Source organism: Lactuca sativa, chromosome 7, assembly GCF_002870075.4.
Source record: "Lactuca sativa cultivar Salinas chromosome 7, Lsat_Salinas_v11, whole genome shotgun sequence".
Taxonomy (NCBI): domain Eukaryota; kingdom Viridiplantae; phylum Streptophyta; class Magnoliopsida; order Asterales; family Asteraceae; genus Lactuca; species Lactuca sativa.
The window spans coordinates 20871558-20887837 of record NC_056629.2 but is presented as its reverse complement, the minus strand read 5'-3'; the positions used below and the strand labels follow the sequence as shown (position 1 = coordinate 20887837).

Here is a 16280-nt window from a genome sequence, read left to right as displayed (position 1 = left end):
TTTAATCTTTTTAAAGTATAGAAAAAATCAAATGTATGTCGTCTTTCATTTGTATGTTTGGATTCCATTTTTGATAGGGACCACATGCTTATAAGTTAGAGTAAATTACATGAATAGTCCCTCCTGTAAGATAAAAGATATATTTAATTTCTATTTTGAAAAAAGGAGGTAATTTGTATAAAAATCAATGTGTGGCACTCATGTTTCATGTTATACAAAATGAGTTCACTTTACAAAGCCATAATTCAAAGAAACTATCTCCATAGGTTAATCCACAGACACTATGAATAAGTGGAATACTAACATTCCAACAATAGTACTCGAGTTTATGCACAGACACTATGAATAAGTGCATGGCATGTGGCACATGTTGTTTTAGAACGTAATATATATATATATATATATATATATATATATATATATATATATATATATATATATATATATATATATATATATATATATATATATATATATATATATATATCTTCAAAAGGTAATGCAAAATTTTAAGTTGCGGTTAGCAATGATCATGGATGTTAGTCTTGTGTTTAGCCCATAATTTTACTCTTATTTTTTCTATCATTTTTCTAAACACATTTTAATAAAAAAAATTAACGTGGGAAATAGGATCCTATACTCTATTTTAATTGGAGATGTTTGACTGACCAAGTGATTACGCGCGTCTTGATTGTACTAGCAATAATACAATTAAAATATTCAAATTAATTAAACAGAAGTAAAATGTTATTAAAAAAGATAAAAGCATACAAGTGTGTGTTGGAGTAGTTCGCAAATTACTTAATATATATTTACGACTAACGAAAATTAAGTATGAGATATGAGATATATAATAATATATATTAGATCGCAAATTACTTATTTAATTACATGATCATGATATATAAATTTTATATACATAAAATGAATAAATTAATCAAGAGATGATACTATCAAAATAATACATAATTTAGAAAAGCTTGCTTCCAAACTCTTCAATGTCTTTCCCTTTCTTTGAAGATGAAGCTGCAACATCTCTAAGCTCAGATAAACTTCTTCCAAGCTGTAATGCCACCTTTATCTCAAACACTTCACCATTCTCTCTTCTTTCCTCATCTCTTTCCTTCAAGTTCGAATCTATGGATTCCTCCATCATTTTGAAGAAACCTGCATTGCTTCGATACATTTCAAACACCATGCCTACTTGCCCACCATGTTCTACAGTGTTCACAACACTTGCCATTGCACCTCCCATGATTCCGAGCACAACAGCCCAAGAATTATGAGGAGAGGATGAAAGAAAGGTCGAACCAATGGCTCCTAAGCCTGTTAGTAGTGGACCAGCCATGGCTAAAGCTTTGTTGAGTTTCAAGGCCTTATCGCCTAACCTCAAGTAATCCTCTTTATCTTTTACTTCCAAAACTTTAATGATCTTTCTCATCTCCTCTTCTAACTCCACACTCCAACCATTTTTATCGTTTTTCCCTTTAGCAGAAGCCCTCCTCTTTTCTGGCCACCAAACCGCTGGTTCAGTTTTAGCTGGAAACTTTTCAAGCATGGCGCCAAGTAAAGGAAGAGGGTATGCTCTATCTATAGCCAAAACCTTCTTCATCGCTTCATTCACATCACGGAGTGTAGGATTACCTATGGCGATTTTTGTCTGGATTTCGCTTTCAAGTTGCTTCAACAATCTTGCAGCATTTCTTTGTTCTTCAGCCAGTTGGGAAGGTTGGATCTTGTTCATGATAACCAACAACCCTGTTGCAGCCAAATACATGAAAGTAGATGAGAGCTTAAGCACTTCTAATGGTGCACCAGGTGTAGTCGTCATCGCAGCAGCAATACCAGCCATGGTTGCAGCCGAAAGAGTAATGGTGTTGATCGAAGTTAACAACAGGCTGTTCCAGCTGTTCCTTTGCTCTCCAATGTTCTTATGCATCTCCACCCGATCAGAAACAGCCTCCATTATCAGGTAAAGCTTCTCCATAACTTGAGGATCACCAGAAACATTTCTAGGGCTTGAGGTCGGGTTCTTGGGTATGATTCTTGAATATATATCCGTTTCTTCAACCAGAGCTATGTTTGATGGGATCTTTTGAGGGCGGATGCTTATATTATTGGTTTTAATCTTTGGAAAACTGATAGCAGCGTTTGTGATATATTTGTGGGAAGACGAAGGGAAGGGAGAAGTAGATGATGCGTTTGAACGCATGAAAGTTGGAGCTTGATTAATGGCTGCCATATATGCTTATTCTTTGATCCTATAATAAGATGGTGTATATTGAATTCGAACACCAAACAAAACCAGAAGTATGTTATGACCTCTGAGAGTAGTTGGTTGTTGGAAGTTTTTTATTTGTGGCTTGGGTATGAATTGGGTAGATAGATTCGAGCTTATATATAGGGGGGATATTAGTTCGGAAATGGTCAAGATATTCAAACTTTGAATGAAGGATGTGTTGACATCAGGTAATTTGGATGGACTATTTCGTAACTTGCCCCATTTTGACTGGACCAAAATTTAAAATTAATTGAAAATTATGTAGAGTTGAGCCAGTTCAGTTGAAAAAACATGCCATAAAGGTATATTTTGAAATCATAGACTTTAACCGATTTTCAACGTATACGAAGTAATCAATTGCAAATAAAATTTCACATTTTAATTGAAACGGTGAATATTAACGACTGTCAAATCCATCGTCTGTGTGACAGCATAGCGATGTATTCAGTCTGTCGGGAATATGCCAACTTAACAATGTTAGCAACGGAACTGTTAGAAGTTAACAAAAAGTGGGATTTGGAAATTGGTATTCCACTATATTTTAAAAAGCGGTTTTTTAGTTGAACCGGTAGGTGACCGGTTCCCCGTTCAACCAGTTCGTTGTCGGTTCAACCGGTTTTATAATTTTCATATTTTTTTTTTCTATTTTGCTACACACATAGACGTCTACACATTTAAAATAAAAAATGCATATAAATACAAGTTGTAGATCAATCAAAATATATTAAAAATCACATAACCATAAATTTTACATCGATCGATGTACATAAAAAAGAAAATAAAATATAATACGGACACAAAATATAGTTTTAGATTAATACAAATGTATTTAAAAACCTCTAATATTTTTATCGTGTGTTTTTGTTCAAAAAAATCTAAATAGATATGAAAAAAAAACGACAAAGTTTGTTATCCAAAATGATTAATTTTCATGTGTTCTTATTCAATTTAACCTACGGTTTAATTTAACCGGTTCAACCGGGTTTTTGTAAAAACCAACCGGTTCATCCTGGTTCAGAAATAGATATAAAACCAATGCTAATTGAACCACTCACTTCTTTGGTACCCAATCCAATCGGTCTGACCAGATGGTTCAAACTAGTTTTTAAAACACTGCCGCACTACCTGCGGGGACATGACCGGTATTGAACTGAGATTCCTGTTTTAGTGGGTAATAGATAGGGGATGGGTATGATGCTATTCATTTTGGTGAATAGTTTTTGAATGGATACTCGTGAGGATGCTTAATAGTTTAGAATTAATATTCTTATTTGTTTGTGTGTAATTTTTTATGCTTCATTTGTTTATGATACATTTTGTGTGTGTAACTTTTGGTACGCACGAGTTAAGTATTATGACCGATATTTTTAGTTTATTGGTTTCCCTCAACTTTAATTCCAAAAAATACTTAACAATAGTTAGAAATAAAGAGTTATCTTGGAAGACTTGTATCACACCATCCAACAAAGTTAGCGTTACTGTCATTTGCAAATTTGCAAATGATGTATTTAAAAATGACCAAATGTTATCTAACTACATTCAAAACAAAACTCAAATTAAAAATAATTATATAGGCATTTCTTTATAATGTGGTATGTATCGTATCGTTTACTATCAAAACAAATACAATCAAATGGCCTTCATCTTTGTGGTATCAAACTATCAAAATATGCATACTTAAAAGTAAGATTCAAAAAAATCTAAACAAAAACCAAAACGAAAAAAACGAAAAAGGAGGGACAAGAAGAAAAAAACAAAAGCGAAAAAAACAAGAAAGAAAAGGACAAGATTTTAGATAGTCAATGGATGCCATTCTGTTGTGTTCTGAACCATTTTAATAGGAATATCAGTTTCCGTTTTATATTTGAAAAATCAACCATGTGGATGATTAAATATTGGAGTATAACAATGTACAGGTCATGCACATTTTTATAGAGTATGCATTGTTATGTTGTTATTATGGTAAAGTATAAAAACATTATTAATAATTAAATGGTTTTAATTTAATTAGTTAGTGATAATATAATAACTAGTTGCCAACAAGGAAAAAAAAAAAAAAACAAATCTTGATAAAGTTAAACTAACTTACGAATTCATGATTTAATTATTTTATACACATCACGAAAAAGTTAATCAAGTTATCCTTACTTTCTAAATTATCAATAATGAATAATTAATTAATTAGAAAAGCTTGCTTCCAAACTCTTCAATGTCTACCCCGTTTCTTGAAGATGAAGCTGCAACCTCTCTAAGTTCAGATAAGCTTCTTCCTAGCTGCAATGCCACCTTCATCTCAAAAACTTCTCCATTTTCTCTGCTCTCCACGTCTCTTTCCTTTAGGTTTGATTCTATGGAGTCCTCCATCATCTTAAAGAATCCTGCATTGCTTCGGTACATCTCAAACACCATCCCTACTTGCCCACCATGTTCAATAGTATTCACAACGCTCGCCATCGCACCACCCATGACTCCAAGCACCATCGCCCATGAATTATGAGGAGATGATGTGAGAAAAGCTGAACCAAGCGCACCAAAGCTGGTTAGTAGAGGACCAGCTATGGCTAAAGCTTTGTTGAGTTTCAAAGCCTTATCACCTAACCTCAAGTAATCGGCTTTATCTTTTACCTCCAAAACCCTAATGATCTCACTCATCTCCTCTTCTAACTCCACACTCCAACCATTGTTTCCATTTCTTCCTTTAGCTGTTGTCCTTCTTTTTTCCGGCCACCAAACCGCTGGTTCAGTTTTAGCTGGAAACTTTTCGAGCATGACACCAAGTAAAGGAAGAGGATAGGCTTTATCTATAGCCAAAACTTTCTTCATAGATTCATTCACATCACTGAGAGTAGGATTTCCTATAGCGATTTTTGTCTTTATTTGGCTTTCAAGTTGCTTGAACAACCTTGCAGCGTTTCTTTGTTCTTCGGCGAGTTGTGATGGTTGAATCTTGTTCATGATAACCAACATCCCGGTAGCGGCTAAATACAAGAAAGTAGATGAAATCTTAAGTGCTTCCAAAGGTGCACCAGGTATAGTAGTTATAGCTGCAGCAATGCCAGCCATGGTTGCAGCCGAAAGAGTAATGGTGTTGATAGATGTTAACAACAAACTGTTCCAGTTATTCCTTTGTTCTCCAATGTTCTTATGCATCTCCAACCGATCTGAAACAGCCTCCAATATCACGTAGAGCTTCTCCATCACCTCAGGATCAGGACATGCTCTAGGGTTTTTGCTCGTATTCTTGTGTGAGAATGATGAAAAATCTATTTCTTCAACCAAACCCTTGCTTGAATGGATCTTTGGGATAAGGCTACTTAGATTATTCGTTCCAATCTTCGGGATGTGAATTGAAGATCTTGATACATCTCTTCGAGAAGAAGAAGAAGAAGAATATGATGATGAAGAAGAATAAGAGGAACACAAAAACTGATTAATGGCTGCCATGGTGTAATTAGATTTCAACTTGCAATCTTCTTGATGGTTTTTAGGAATGTTAAAAAGAGTGCACGAACAATGAAGTAGGTGTTACTGAATGAAAGAGTTGGCCGGGTTTGTTGTAATATAGAAGTTTATTATAGTGGTTTATATATATATATATATATGCAGAAATACAGAGTCAGTCAAACTTTTCAAACCTTTGAAGTTTGAATTTGCAAGGATCCAAAAACTCGTTTTCTCGGGTCATTTATGGGTTTGTTTTGACCTTTAAACATCATTTGACATGCACAACTATTTCATATGGTCACGAATTGCGGAATTTGGAACATCAATATCTTAATTTGACATGTATAACTATTTTTTTTTGGTTAAGAGGACAAGCCTCGGTAAATTTTATAAAAATGAGATATTAATTAGTACAGGTAAGCGAGCGTAGAATTCACTCGTGAAGACAAAAACTAATGCTAATCACTACAAAAAAAAATACCGTCATTACCGACGACAAATATCGTTGCTAAAGAGTGCGGAAATCGCCGCTAAAGGTAAAAAAAAGTGACAAGTCGTTGCTATTGCGACGTCGTTATTGCTCAAAAAATCGCCGCTAATGCTAACTATCACCGCTCATATATACTAACGTCATTGCTAATATGACGTGTCGCCGCTAATAATTATTTTTAAACAACCCTTTTTTCTGAAGGAAAAAAACCAATAAGAAATATAAAAAACATAAAACTTTAATTATAGAAAAAACTGATACAATACAACATGTTAAATTAAGTACCAAAAGTGTTATAAAGATTCATTTTGGTTCCCCTCGTTTTCTCCTGTATCACTTGGTGGTTGCATCGATTTAAAAACTGCTTAAAGTTCAACACTACATGCTGGGTCGTTAAGGATTGCTCGAAGTTTTTCCAACTACATAATAATTAACAACATAAAGTTATAAGTTAAACTATCAACATTAACCAAAACTACCAATCTAACAAACTAACAATTACCAAAATAAAAGCAAACTAGAAATTACCCACATAAACCAAACTATGATAGAACTAATAATTACCAAAATGTAAGTAAACTACTAATTACCAAACTATAATCAACCTAATGATTACCAAAATATAAGTAAACTATCAAATTACCAATTACCAAACTAAATAACTAACAATTACCAAAATAAAAGCAAACTAAAAATTACCAACATAAACCAAACTATGATAGAACTAATAATTACTAAAATGTAAGTAAACTACTAATTACCAAACTATAATCAACCTAATGATTACAAAAATATAAGTAAACTATCAATTACCAATTACCAAACTAACAAACTATATAATTACCTTATAGGTTAAACTAGCAACCAACATAACAAACTAACAAACTAATAATTATCAATTTATCAAACTATCAAACTATCAACATAAACCAAACTATCAAACTATCAAATTACCAAGTACCAAGTACCACAAAAAAAAAAAAAACAACTACCAAGGTTTTTACAAATAATGATCATAAACCAAAATTACCAAAATAACATTCATTCATCGATCCTTATATATATAAGAATTTGAAATTAAATATTCTTGTTTTACTTGTGATAGTTGTGACTGTGGTGGTGGCCATAATGATTGTCCCTCATACTTAGTCGACACAAGCAGAAGGTTTACGTCTGATGCCTTTAATATGGTTGTACCGAGCCCTTAATACTCTCTCAAAAGAAGCTCTTTGTTCATATGGCGTTAGAGCTTTTTCTTCGTTTAACCCTTAAGTTTGTTCTTGGAGATCGCATACTAACTTATGATGTATTTTCTTTAACTGATTAACATTATAATATAAATAAACACTTTTATGATAAAATTATAATTAAGTACTTATGTAATTCTCCTCGGATAAAGAAGTGTCAAATACAATGTTCTTATCGGTGTGAGCATAAACCAAATACACACATATATACCATATACCAAATAACACATATATACCATATACACATAGATTGATACACATTTCATCTGGCCAAAAATTAGCAGTAAACTAAAGTTGTGGTACATAGAAAATAGAATGATGTTTTGGCGGCTGTTTTTGCCTGAGAATAACAACAGATGGAGAAGGCAGTGACGTTGATGGTATGCATTAAAATCACAAAACCATTGCAATTAAATTGGATATCTTAGTCAGAAGAGAAAGAAAAAGAGAAAGGAGAGAGGAGGAGCACAAACCGTTGCCAATTATGTTTGATTTCGTAACCGGTATACTCGAATCCGTCGCCGGTTGTAACACCCGTGTTTTTCGTTTAAGCTTCTTGTACAAGAATCGTTATTTACATTAGTAAAATTAATGTAAATATTATTATAAATAAATAAATAAAAGATTATTCATACGTTATGTGTGTTTATATTAGTATTATTTGTGTGTATACACTAGTTTCCTGTTATATGATATATATATTATAATATTTGTATACAATACTATCATAAACTGAACAATTTATGTTAAATTAACATTTATAAATAAAAGATTATTTAGGATAAATAATCATGACAAAATTCGGAGTAGTCATGATTACGATCCCATAAGTATAAAGAACACCAAAATCTGATTTCGTATGAAAAAGTTATGGTTTTTTCGTACATCAGTATGTGTGATAAAATTAAAAACAATGTTAGGTTGCTCCTTAGCCAAAGTGATATAAAGGAGAGTCAATGTCCTCGTAAATATGAATCTGTAAATATTATGAATGTCAAAAACGCAGCTCATATGATGAAGATATAAATTTTGCAAAGTCTTTTATAGTGTAATCTTTATAGACTATAAAGTGAAAATGTATCATGAATTAGTCAATAAAATCTACATGAAAGTTTTCGTCATAGATATAAATCCGTGGATATAAAAAATGTCGAAAATGGAGCTCGTATGTGAGAGTTACGATTTTTCAAAGATTGCGAGAAATACCTGCGAGGAGGGCGACGTGACGCCACCCAGAGGGTGCCACGTGGCAGAGCAGGAGACTAACCTCCATACCAACCTCGATGACATAGCCTATCGAGAGAGTAACATATGGTACCACCAGGATATAGACTCGTTACCACGACACAACACGCCTTATACCACAATGCGACGTGCCTATCGAGAATCTCTACAAATAGCTCATTTCTCTTATCCATTTTCACACCACTTTCTCTCCAACTATTTCCCCCACCTCAAAGATTAGATTTCTGAGTTTTTGAGCACTTTAGCGAAGCGCTGCAACAACATAAATCCCAATGAAAAGAAGTATTCGGAGTCGAAGTTATGTCTGTGTAACTTATATTACTGTTCATCGTCGTTATTATGTACCTATAAATAAGATTTATCAGTAATACTAGTTGTTATATTAATTTATCTACTTATGAGAGTGATGTATAGGCAAGATCTGGTGAGGTGTTTAATGTGGATGTTCCAAACAATATATCTTTTATGAATCATAACCTACCTCCAATAAGATCTTACATAGTTATTCCCTATTTGGTAGAACTCGATATTCTTTGAGATTATTAAAGAATCCATAAATTGTTAATATAACCTTATAAATACAAACGAATGCTAAAACATATAAGTAATATTCGTATTTGGATCATTTAAAAAGGGAAAGTTTAAGTGCTAGTCGAGGAGATAACTTTCCCACGACTCTTCCACCTCAATCAGGTGAAGGCATGTATGCACCACTATAAAGAACCTTCATAACATAACATAACTCGCCTTTCGTCTTTCCTTTTGCTAGTACAAATATTGAGTAATATGTATTGAAAAAGGTTGTTATTACCACATGTAAAGGATTAAACTTCATTAAAATCTCATTTCCTACTTTATTCTTTAACTTAACTTCGTAGTTCATAATAAAATCCAAATTATAGCAATTTCAAGAACAATTAAACTTCTTTATATGGAGATTGTAATCAACAACATTAGAATATTAAACATGCAAACATTCAAGAACATTAAGCCAACTTGAAAAACCAAATGAAGATCTCCAAAAACCGGGTGCACTAGGAATATGGATTGAACGCTTTCTTAAAGATGAACCCCATATTAAGAATTCAATTGTTTTAACAACACAACCCATATGAAGATCTTCAAAAACTCCATGGAATTACATGATTTCTTGGCTTAAAGATCAATGAAAGAATAGTGAACTCCAGTAATGACGATCATGATTCCACACGGATTAAAGAAGTTGCAAGCCTCAAATAGGAACTAGTAAAGGTGGTAGTGGTAAGTTAGACAACTAAGGATGGTTATTTGAGAAGGAGTAATGAAATAAAAGGGAAGGTAAGTGGATAAGGAGGTGATGGGAATGAATGACCAATGAAGGGTGGCGACGTCAAAGCAGACAACGTAGTGGGGTGAGTGTCGATGGTTTGGGCATGACTATGGTGGCTACCAAAGAGGAAATAAAGGAAGGAAGTTGAGGGGATAGGTTGGTAAAATAAAAACAAACTTTATTTAAAAAAAGCAAATTATAGGTACAATAGTTTTTCATATTAATTATAAAACAAACTAATGTCCAAAGTTGCAAGAAATTAAAACAACAACTAGATGTAACAAAATGCAAAATTGGACTAAACGTGCAATCTTTATTAAACCAAAAGGAAAATATATATACTTTTATATAAGATATATCTATTAAGTATGTCGTCGTATAAATCGCCGTTTTAAGTAGTGGGGTGTAACATATAATATTGTTTTGTATTTTTTTTTTCTTATTTTAGTATCTAAACAAAAAAGAAAAACAAAAAAAATACAAAAAATCCAAAATAGTTGATTTGTACCCAATAATTTTTCTTTGTATATCACAACTTTCGCTTTAAATGTTGAACAATATAATTCTATAAAAATAAAAGTTGTTATGTATAAAAAAATGTTACGTACGAATCAATTCCTGAAATAATAAATGAATGCTATTCCATTATGCTTTGAACCATTGTAATACTAATATTAGTTTCGGATATATATATATATATATATATATATATATATATATATATATATATATATATATATATATATATATATATATATATATATATATATATATATGTTCAAATGTGGGTTGATATCTATTGTGTGGACGTGTGGATAATGTTATTCTGTGAGAAATACAAAGAAAATAAATTGTTTGATAATATGAATACGTTCAATCTTATATAACTATTTTAATTATTAAGCATTTTCACTAATTAAATCATCTATAATGTTATTATACATTTTTTTTAATTATTTCCATTTTGTCAGAATGTTATCAGGATGTTTATTAAGTCGTATTCTATAAGAATTAAAATAAATAAAAAACGATGAATGAGAACAAAAATGAATTAGAATTGATGAGAATCCATTAAAATAACAATAGTTCTGTGAGATTGAACGTATTCAAATTACTAAACAACATATTCTCATAGTAATTTTCATAAAATAGTATTATCCACACGCATTGTAACATCCGGATTTCCAGGGACATTATCGTGTATGTTAATCTTGAGATTTAAGGAGGGACTCGACGAGTTGAGGGACCAACTCGCCGAGTCGAGTCGAGTTGATCGCGTGAATTTAATGAATGGACTCAACGAGTCAGAGGAGGGACTCGCCGAGTACGTGCTGGGCAGAGAAACCCTAATTTCCCGGGTTTGAGGCCTATTTAAAGGAACTTATAGCCTCATTTGCGGCTACCCTTCCTTGAGAGCAAACCCTAAACGTGTATGGAGAGCCATGAGAGTCTTAGAAGCTAAAACTTGGAGTAAACTAGTGCATCTCTTGAGGAGATGAGGAGATCACTCATCAAGAGAGCTAGAGAATCAGTGTATCTAGTGTAACATCGTGCAAGGGCTTGAGTAAGAGGTAAAAGCCTGCACCTTTCTTGTTATTTTGCTTAGATCTTGTAGATATGGAAGATTAGGGTTTCTTCCACCATTGTTGGGACTTTGTATGCATAAGGTCTCTCATGAGGCCTAGACTTCAGATCTGGACCTTGTGAGGTCCAGAGAGTCCAGAGATTATAGCTTTAGTTAACCATAGAAGAGTTATTGTGGTTAATCATCCTTGTTAGAGTTATATTGGCATTATGAGCTTTATATACCATGTTTAAACGTAAAGCTTGCAGCTTTACGTGACAATCGACCCTCAGGATGGTAGATCTAGTGTTTGGGGTGATGGATCTGCCTTAAATCGTCTGAATGAATATTTGGTCTAAATGAACTCACCGAGTCGATGAGCTAACTCGACGAGTTGGTTAGGGTTTGTCCCGAGGAACTGAATCAGGCGATAGCTCGACGAGTTGGGGGTCAACTCGACGAGCTGAGCTGGACTGTCACGAGATTGCTGAGGAAAGTAAGTGGACTCGACGAGTCGCAAGGGTGCACTCGACGAGTCGGGTCAAACATAGACTGTTGACTTGAGTTTGACTTTTGTTGACTTTGGGGCTTTGATCAGCATAAGTAGTAGAGACCATGGAGGGGTAAAATGGCCTTTTATCCACTTCAAAGAGTTAAAGAGAGGAAGAATAGCCTTCGGTCATTAGAGTTGTGATTAGAATATCACTTAGAGATATTCATCCATTGTGTTAGGCGGAAGCTAGTTCGAGATTCGGGAGCGGGGTCTTTACTTGCTGCTGGTCAGGTGAGTCTTCTCACTATACTTTACCTAGAGTGGTAAATAGAGTTATATGACAGAGTATCTTGTATGCTATTTATGTGATTGTGATGCACTGCATTATTTCTATGTGATTTATGTTGTGTATGTTCCAGAGTTTACAGAGTTAGAACCGGAAGGTTCACATAGTTAGGGCCAGAGGGTCCACAGAGTTAGGACCAAAGGGTCCACAGAGTTAGGACCAGAGGGTCCACAGATTTATAGCCTCGAATGGCTAATATGTGTTATATGTGGTATTTTGGGGAACTCACTAAGCTTCGTGCTTACCATGTATTGTGATGTGTGTTTCAGGTATCTCAGAGGATCACGGGAAGGCACCGGCTTGGTTGTACACACCAGAGAAAGAGTTATGTTCTGAGGATCCTGGATTATTAATGGAGTTGTGTTTTGTAATTTGAATAAACGAGATTTCCATACAAAATGTTATGAAAATTATGCAATTTTAAAATGAAAAAAAAAATTGTTTGAAAAATTACGGTGTGACCACACGTCCACACAATAGTTTACCATCCACATTATAATCTAGCCATATATATATATATATATATATATATATATATATATATATATGTGTGTGTGTGTGTGTGTGTGTGTGTGTGTGACGGTTCACTTGAGATTAAATAAAATAAAGATTTTGAGATTCAACCTTAGCCACATATTTCTTATTTGTCGCTCTAACGCTCAAGCGTACTGACAACAGTGAGGTATGCCTAATCATAAATGATTATATGACAAAGATGTAAAATCATATATGATGACAGATGTTTATACGTATATGTCTAATCATAAAGGATCATATATATATATATATATATATATATATATATATATATGTGTGTGTGTGTGTGTGTGTGTGTGTGTGTTCACATTGAATAATCATATATAATTATGACAGTTTGTGGTAGAAGAGGTGGTGTTCGTAGAGGTGACGATGATATAAGTGACGGGGGTGACAATGGTGGGGTCAGCGGTGGTAGTGGTGGTGGCGGTGGCGGTCGTGGTGGTAGGGATGATGGCGGAGGAGAAAGGAACGAACGGTACTGTATAATATTTATGATTATAACAAACTTGCTTTGCCGGTACGCCGGAGGGTTAGCTAAAGCGGCAAATGTAAAATATGTGGCTGAGGTTGAATCTCAAAATCTTTATTGTTATAATCTCAAAAGAACCTCTCTCTCTCTCTCTCTCTCTCTATATATATATATATATATATATATATATATATATATATATATATATATATATATATAGAGAGAGAGAGAGAGAGAGAGAGAGAGAGAGTTAGGTTCAAATGTTTTTAGCAACTATTGTGTGCCTAAATGCACCAATGAGAATTCAAGAAATAATAAATAATTAAGTAAATCATTTAAGGGTATTTTGGACCTTTTGTACTTTTAATTTTGGAAATCATTTATTTGACCTACTTGTGTGTGGTAGAACACGTCTCTGACTTGCTCAACAGTTGTAGCCGCCTCCGACTTCATCCACTGCATCGGATTCGTCCACCATTCACCGGTGAAGTCGCAACCAACCGATCACTGTCCACCAATACTTGCACCTCCCGCCTCCATCAATGTCGTAAGTTCCTCCACCAACACCGATGAAATCGATTTTCTTTTTTCTCAAAATTTTATTTTTTTAGATTCTATCAGTTTCGCAAAAATTGATTTGTTGAAATCAATTTTATTGCTTCTCTTTTCATCTGTTAAATTCATTGATTATTTGAAATCGATTTTTTTAAGTAATACTTTCTAATTGATTTGGAATATGATTTTGTAGGATACAAAATTGTTCATCGTGGGTGTTTGTTCTTCAACAACCATCGTCCCTTCATTAGCATCCCCATAGAAGTCGACCTCGACCCCAAAAAAGTTTCAATCGCTGAAACAAAAGCTCACATGTCATCCTCTCAATCTTGTATGTAGCCTCTATTTCGGCCATCTGGTAAGTCGATTCAATGGGTTGAAGAAAACATCATCTTTCTTTTACAATTTCTCTCCAGTTTAAAGCCTCTGTTTTTGCGATTTTTGGGTTCTAATCGATTTTTTTGTTGAATTTAAATTATATATTTTAACTCTTCTGATAGATTTCAGTCAGACCATTTATTTGTTGATGATAATATAAGTTTCTCAGGAAGTGATTTTAGTTATCCAAATCCTTTTTTTCTGAACACCAAGTGTTCGACTAAATGCCTAAATGAAGATTTAGACAAAACTATAAAATTGGTCCCTGTGGTATTCAAAAAACTTTGGATAGGGTCCAAAAAGTTTTCAACTTGCATGGAAGGTCCAAAATCAAGAATTTCCTTTGATTTTGGTCCCTAGAGGACTTGAAAAGACTGTTTTGCCCTTTTATTTATTTTTTAGTATTTTTATTATATTTTCTTTAATAATTTATTATTAAAAATGAAAGAATTGGGCCCACCCCCACCCTTACTCTCTCTCTCTCTCTCTCTCTCTCTCTCTCTCTCCCGAAAGAATCCACACGTACACTCCACATACGAACACAATCGATGATGAAAACACTCTGCATAATCGATTTGCAAGTGTGTGGTTGAATACTCCACCCAACAACACCGGTTTCACCGATGAACTTCACCACCGACCACCCTTATCCACCACAACCCTTATCGAAACATCCTCATCAGCTCCCTCGTAGGACGTTATGTGATTCACCCACATACTATGCCTCCCTACTTCTTACTTCCTCTTATTTCAATCAAGAATTGATTTCTGGAACCATTTGGGATTTCGATCGACAATTGATTTCTAAAACAACCATCTCTCGAATCTACAACTCAAAAAAGACGATGGTTGAGCCGCTCGTTTCTCTCATTCTCCAGCGATTTTGTTCCAGCTCTCGGATGGCGGCTGCGTTTAGGGTTTCAAGCGATGGTTTGCAAACAAGGGTTTAAGATCCGCCACGATTTAGGGTTTCAAGGGATGGAGATAGCAACAAAGTCGGAAGATGGATGGTGGCTGTATCTCCAACTTCCTGAGAATCGACGAGCACCACAAGCGACACATCACAACTTTAGATCCAAAGTTTTTTTTTCTTGAATGTGGCTTGATGTTGATTTATGGATTTAAAGTTTTTTTTGTATTTTTGTTTTCTTTGGTGTGTATGTATGCGAGATAAGAGAAAGGTAAAGATAACATAAACGGTGGTGGCGGAGAGTGATGGTCGACGGTGGTGGGTCGGTATTGTTTGTGTGTGAAAGAAGAAAGGATGGGAGGAAGGAGACAGGGAGGGAGAGAGAGAGAGAGAGAGAGAGAGAGAGAGAGAGAGATAGAGAGAGAGAACATGTGGGTGGGGTGGGCCCGACATATTTTTTTATTTTTCTTTTGTTTGTTTTTTTAATTAATAAGGTATTAAAACAAATAAAAAAATACAAAAAAGAAATGAGAAGGGCAAAATAGTCATTTCAATATTTTTTGGACTAAAATCACAGAAAATTCTTGATTTTGGACCTTCCATGCAAGTTAAAAACTTTTTGGACCCTATCCAAAGTTTTTTGAATACCACAGGGACCAATTTTACAGTTTTTCGAAGATTTACTTTGTAATTTGTCACTTGTCCATTAAAAACTCTTTTCTATGGTCCTAAGACCATCTCCATTTTTTCCTCCATAAATGGAGTAAATAGTGTTTCATCTCAAACCCTACTCCATTTTCTACCCCATTTTTTACCCCAAAAAATATATTCCTAGAATATTCCATTTTTATAACTTATATATATATATATATATATATATATATATATATATATATATATATATATATATATATTGTCAAATACACCCCTCTACTAATTAAACTCTATATTTATGATTAATTAATATAAATTAGTATACAACATGATATTATAAATATTAAATATTGCA

The 16280-nt window shown here is 33.8% G+C and overlaps 2 protein-coding genes across 2 annotated transcripts; both read right to left on the bottom strand.

The window, feature by feature from the left end:
- Nucleotides 1–842: 842 nt before the first annotated feature.
- LOC111890962 (probable F-box protein At4g22030) lies at nucleotides 843–2458 on the bottom strand. The gene has a single exon (XM_023887039.3). The coding sequence runs from the start codon at nucleotides 2240–2242 to the stop codon at nucleotides 971–973; it is 1272 nt and encodes a 423-aa protein (XP_023742807.1). The 5' UTR covers nucleotides 2243–2458; the 3' UTR covers nucleotides 843–970.
- Nucleotides 2459–4330: 1872 nt separating this feature from the next.
- LOC111890989 (probable F-box protein At4g22030) lies at nucleotides 4331–5952 on the bottom strand. Its single transcript, XM_023887074.3, has one exon. It carries the CDS (start codon nucleotides 5723–5725, stop codon nucleotides 4463–4465), a length of 1263 nt encoding a protein of 420 aa, XP_023742842.1. The 5' UTR covers nucleotides 5726–5952; the 3' UTR covers nucleotides 4331–4462.
- Nucleotides 5953–16280: the final 10328 nt, after the last annotated feature.

Coding starts and splice junctions, on each gene's coding strand:
- LOC111890962 (XM_023887039.3), bottom strand. CDS start 2,242: ATGGCAGCCATTAATCAAGCTCCAACTTTCATGCGTTCAAACGCATCA.
- LOC111890989 (XM_023887074.3), bottom strand. CDS start 5,725: ATGGCAGCCATTAATCAGTTTTTGTGTTCCTCTTATTCTTCTTCATCA.